At 33.9% G+C, this 5,447-nt stretch overlaps 1 protein-coding gene across 1 annotated transcript; it reads right to left on the bottom strand.

Annotated features, from left to right (window-relative positions):
* Nucleotides 1–1,079: 1,079 nt before the first annotated feature.
* On the bottom strand, nt 1,080–2,732 carry LOC113394732 (glycine-rich protein-like). The gene is made up of 2 exons (XM_026632156.2): nt 2,464–2,732; nt 1,080–1,634 (listed from the first exon to the last, which is right to left on the bottom strand). Exons 1-2 carry the CDS (start codon nt 2,473–2,475, stop codon nt 1,251–1,253), a joined length of 396 nt encoding a protein of 131 aa, XP_026487941.1. The 5' UTR covers nt 2,476–2,732; the 3' UTR covers nt 1,080–1,250.
* Nucleotides 2,733–5,447: the final 2,715 nt, after the last annotated feature.

The following is a 5,447-nucleotide window of genomic DNA, read 5'->3' as shown; positions in this document are numbered from 1 at the left end:
GTTACATAAAGTGTAATTTCCCGTATTCGTACACGGCTTAGTGCGAAACATAATATCTAGAATAAGATTAACTTAAAAAAACTTGTTCTTAAACCAGTTAATACTATGTAAAGTTTATCTACAATCACATAGATCGGAACATTTAACCGGTCAAGCTATCTGTCTGTTCACACGTTACATAACGTTTTAATAACTCGAGTTCTAGATAGAAAATCTACAAACCAGTATAATTAGGACGATGTAATATTTGCTATTTTCCAACCGATCGAAACAAATAGTTTTTACAATTTTGTCTCGAAGTGTGAGCGCATTGCGGCTTTACTTGTAGGTACTCACCTACAAATGTATGTTTGTATGAATGTAGAATATGGTGTGTATGTTTGTATGTATGTAGGTATGTATCTATATTTTGAATTCGTTTTTATTATATAATTGTTATGTTTTTTATTTTCGTCTTCTATTACGTCTTGAGCTGACAAAGAATGCAATAGTCTGAGCCGAACTTTAGTGTAATTTAATTTTGTTTTGCAATAGGAAATAAACAAATAAATAAGGCCTTACAGTATTGTCGCATAGTTAGACAAAGGCTTTTTAACTCTTAAACTATTGTGTAGAACTTTATTCATTATGAAAAATGTTTTAAAACACTATTATTTTATGTGCTTAACAATAATTTCTAAGGGAGTCTGTGTGGGCTGCAATGCATGTAATCAACGTGTTGCAAGTTCCTTAGTTCAGATCAAACGGCCATTTCCTCTTGCGACAGCTAAACTTTAGCCATTTCAAATAGTAAGATATTTCTTATCTGATGACGATAAAATTATTTGCAGGAGATTAATAAGCCAATGATCGGTTTTTAAACTCACTCGAGAGCGGGGTTATTTAAGTCTGTCCGAGTAGATTCGTCCAATCAATATTCTGCTGCCAAACAATCAAGTCGTTGTATTGCAAAAAATAATTTTATTTTGTGCGATACAAAGTATATTAATATATATAAAAAAATGTAGCGTCGAAGCCAAGCCAAGTTATAAAGTCGCACAGCTTGTGTTAAAGATACTGTATGAAATAAAACTGTGTAGTTGTGGGTTTATAGCATTTATTCAACTTAATTGTACATGTAAACCTGAAGAAGCTAATTTGGCACAGAGGGAGCCGCGCGTCGTGGTGGGCTCAATTACAATGACAGTTTTTTGACTTAATGAAATATAATCTACAGAATAAGATTATAATTGCAAATATTGCAGTAAGTTTCAATGCCAGCCATGACCGAGGCCTAGCAGAGGCGCTCCGACCAAGCCGTGTCCTCCGTAGCCACCGATGAGTCCATGACCACCGATGAGGCCATGACCACCGATTAGACCGTGACCACCGATGAGGCCATGGTCCAGGATGGGTGCAGGTGCGATGCTATGGCTGATCACGGGGGCGGGAATGGCGACACTATGGCTGACGATGGGGGCCGAGGCGATGCTCAGACCGTGGCCACCGTACAGGCCCAATCCGTGTCCTCCATAGAGGCCGCCTCCGTGGCCCAGCAGGGAACCGCCATAGCCGAGTCCCAGAAGACCTCGTTTCTCATTCTTTTTCTCTTCGGCGCCGTAAACGGAGACGGCGGCCACCAGAAGTACACACAGCTGAAAATTAACACTTACTCAGTAAAACAATTATATATGTACACAATTGACGAATCAATATATATTGTAATATGACATTTGTTTGTTTGAATGCTCGTCAGTCACATTCACACATACACTAAAATAATATAACATTTGACCCGAAGATGTCAAGTCGAAATATGTCAATATTACTGAAGTACGAGCATCAAAATTATAATACGATGGTAGGATAACACCACACTATAGCTTTAATAATAAATGAATAAGTGTTTAAATTACGTTTCGATAGGAAATGACCACTATATTTATTTTTTAAGGCTGCGTGCTCTGCGATGCGCGGCAGGTTGGTTAAAATAATTTATAGCACGTGTTATAAACCCTGACAATTATCATATGAAAGATAAAGAAACCATGGCAGGTATTTTTTATATTTCGGCAATCGCATTTTAAATTCATTTTAGTTTATAAAATAATGCAAGTTTCTAAAGTAAATTATTTATATTCAACAACATTGTGAATTGGAAAAATCCAAATACTATTATTACAATTTTTTACTTTTACTTTCTAAGTTACTATAAGGTGCACATTTAAATTGCGTTGAATCATATTTTTTTTACCGATTTATTATTTAAACTATTCTATATTCTATTCTCTAGGATTTTTTTATGATTACTTTTTACTTAAAGTAAATAAGCCTATATTATCAATCAATGATATCCTTGATATCCTTTTTTAACCTTATTTACTGTATTAAGTTGCCCTTGAATTTAATTTCGCTGTCTCCAAAAACAATTTTCGATAAATAAATAAAATTATCTATTTAAAATAAATATAAAATAATACTTACTATAGCCTTCATATTTTCAAGTAGTGCCTATCGGGGTTTCCAGACTGACTCAGTTCGTGACGGGGCCCTAGTGCTTTTATACGAGCCCTATCCGCCCCTCTAGCTGCTAACTATCTAGCCTAGGTATAGAGGGCAAGTGGATACGGTGTCTAAAATTATTCTATGAATCACCAGGATGTTAGAAATTTTCGTTTCCTTTTGCTTTTAATATTGCATTGGCAAATAGTTTAATTATTACCGACTCCACCAAACGGCGATGTCGCGTTTGGACCGAATCTTGTATTGTGTAACTTATATTATAAATCGAAGTGAGTAATTATTTATAGTTTTTAAAGACTGGCTCTTGGCTTGACTTAGCACCTTGGACTTTAGACTCGCACAGGTTCATTCAGGACGAGTGCAGTGATATTGTAAGAATTGCTCTTTCGTGACGCCATTTTGGTTATTGTCTTTTGTAGCTATAAAATTAGGATATAATCGTTTTATAGATTTTATATTAATATATTTGATTAAAAGACTATATATGTGAAAACTAAGTGTATGTATAATTATTTGGACGGGGCGGGTATGTAGTTGCAAGACTAACTGCCATACGAAGAGACACTTAACTAAAGAGATAGTATTTGAATTGATTTGAAACTAGGCCCTTTATTTACTCGTGGTCATTTTTTTTAGTAGGAAGAAGTAAACCTTACAAAGTGATAAAAATTAAATTATCTTATTCTTTTTTATTAAATTTCGTCTCTCCGTACAAACTCTAACAGCTCATCTGTTAATTAATTTGGACAAGAATTTTTTTTTTTGAGATTTCGATATTGGTTTCATACTTCAAGTGTCGCTCTCGAGAAAACGCGGCGAAATTGAACCGAAGTTCGGCTAAACTTCGACTGAAATTTTTGTTTTCACCGAATGTTCGGTCAAATTTACAAGTTCGGCCTATCTCTAGTTTTTATTAAATTTCCATTAATGATCATGGTCGACATTTAAGCCGAGGTAACATTAGTTCGATATAATATACTCGACTATATTGTTATATACTTAAGTGACATATGATTGAAGAAGGTCTTACAATTAGTAATAATCTAATTTTGATTATTTTTCAGTATAAATTGTTATCGTGATCTTCATTAGAAAAACTCCACATGAAAATGCGTAGTAGAAAACAGGATTGTTAGGTAATATGAAAATAAAAGGAGTCTTTTTTAAACACTCATATAATATTGGTATTGACTTTAATCGTTCAGTACACGAATTCATTGAGCTCGTTTTATACGTAAACGTACCTATTAAAGTTTTGGTCGAGGGTGTTGACCATATTTTATACTAATATTAAATTATAATTGGTCTGTTTGAATGTTTAAATTAGTTTATTGAAAAAGATTTAGGTTCGCATTTATATTACGATAAGTTTTTGTATAAGTATTTGTATAATATTTTCTAGAATCATAACTAAAAAAACAAACTTAGTTTTTTTTCTTCAAAATTTGGTAGGGACGAAACGGTAAAACCATTCCTCCCAAACAAAAAAATAATTCCAAAACAGTTTATAAATGTGGGATTATAAATATGTATATTTAAAACAAACAAATTGATAATCTCCTTCTTCTGTCGACTTTGAGTAAACTAATTATTCGGTGACTGCTTTTTTGCCAAATAATTTCTGGATGATATTTAATTCTTCAAAGGCTTCAAAGTTTGTAATAAACTCATAATTATTATACATGAAACAGACTTGCGTAACCCAAAAGTAGCGCAACCGCAGGGCACTTAAACAGTGATATGAAATAAACCTTATTCCATATAGAGTGCATTGATTTATGTTCAAGGTATATTTATTCTGTCAGTACTTTATAACATTATAACCGATACATATTATTTGATCACTCATAAGATACCTGCGGTGCTATTCTGTGAACTCACTTCGTACCTCACTTATTGAATGTTGAAACCCGTCTTACGGTGTTATAATTATAATTATTATTGGTCAATGTCTTACTTTATATATAACACGATCATGTTCTGTGGTGAGTTTCGAATTTGTTCATACAGAATAACTTTATTGCAGCTTGCTGCTAATTATAAGGCCGTTGACTGTCGCTCTAAGCTAGACCAAATATAGTTATGTAACATAGTCTATTTTGTTACCATATTTTATCGATATATTATATAGATAGTACGATACATTTTGTGTATTTGAACCGAACAGGACTTAAACGCGAGTGGTCGCTGATCTGATTCCTTTTACCTTAACTACATTCTTCTTCTTGAAGTTCATATACATTTGCATACTGAAAAACAACAGTTTTTAAAAAGATTCTCTCTCGACGTTTACTAAAAACTGTTCTTTCATAAATTCACTTGACGAAAAATTGCCCTTCAAACGTTTTCTAGAATGTTTTTCTTGTTATGGAAAGTTGCGTATAGCACGAAGTTAAGGGGGTTAGCATATTTATTATTATAACAAAATTAAGCTGTTAAGATTTTTATTATTAATGTATTTTAAGTTCAAGAATGAATATGATTTTAGTTATGATATCGGTAAAACGAAAAGGGATTCAGCCTTCATAAACCAAAATCTTATATTATATAATTATAAAGTTTTTAAAAAAGCACCCACTACGCAAAAAATAATATTTCATAATTGTATAAAATTACAAATGAAGCACAGTTACTCCGTCGGTTACTTTCGCGAGAGCGTTATACTCGTATATTTGCAAGCAAACGCTCACTGTCGCTCATAGCATCTTGATAATGTTACGAATGAGTTTCAATCACTGTCTGTCTGTATATCGTAGAGCGGCCGCCCACACTCGCCGCACAACCACTCGTGTTCCCTCGGCAGCTCCCACAGTTCTCCAAGACTCATGTTAAGCTCTCCACACGTAGGGTGAGGGATGCACCGCGCGAAGCAGAGATCTAGAAGATTATTTTCAGCCTCAATAACTCGTAGGATCCGCAGAGCTCTGATGAGCACGTGTGGACGG

This window comes from Vanessa tameamea, chromosome 15 (genome assembly GCF_037043105.1).
Source record: "Vanessa tameamea isolate UH-Manoa-2023 chromosome 15, ilVanTame1 primary haplotype, whole genome shotgun sequence".
Classification (NCBI taxonomy): Eukaryota; Metazoa; Arthropoda; class Insecta; order Lepidoptera; family Nymphalidae; genus Vanessa; species Vanessa tameamea.
This window is presented reverse-complemented; position numbering and strand designations above follow the sequence as displayed.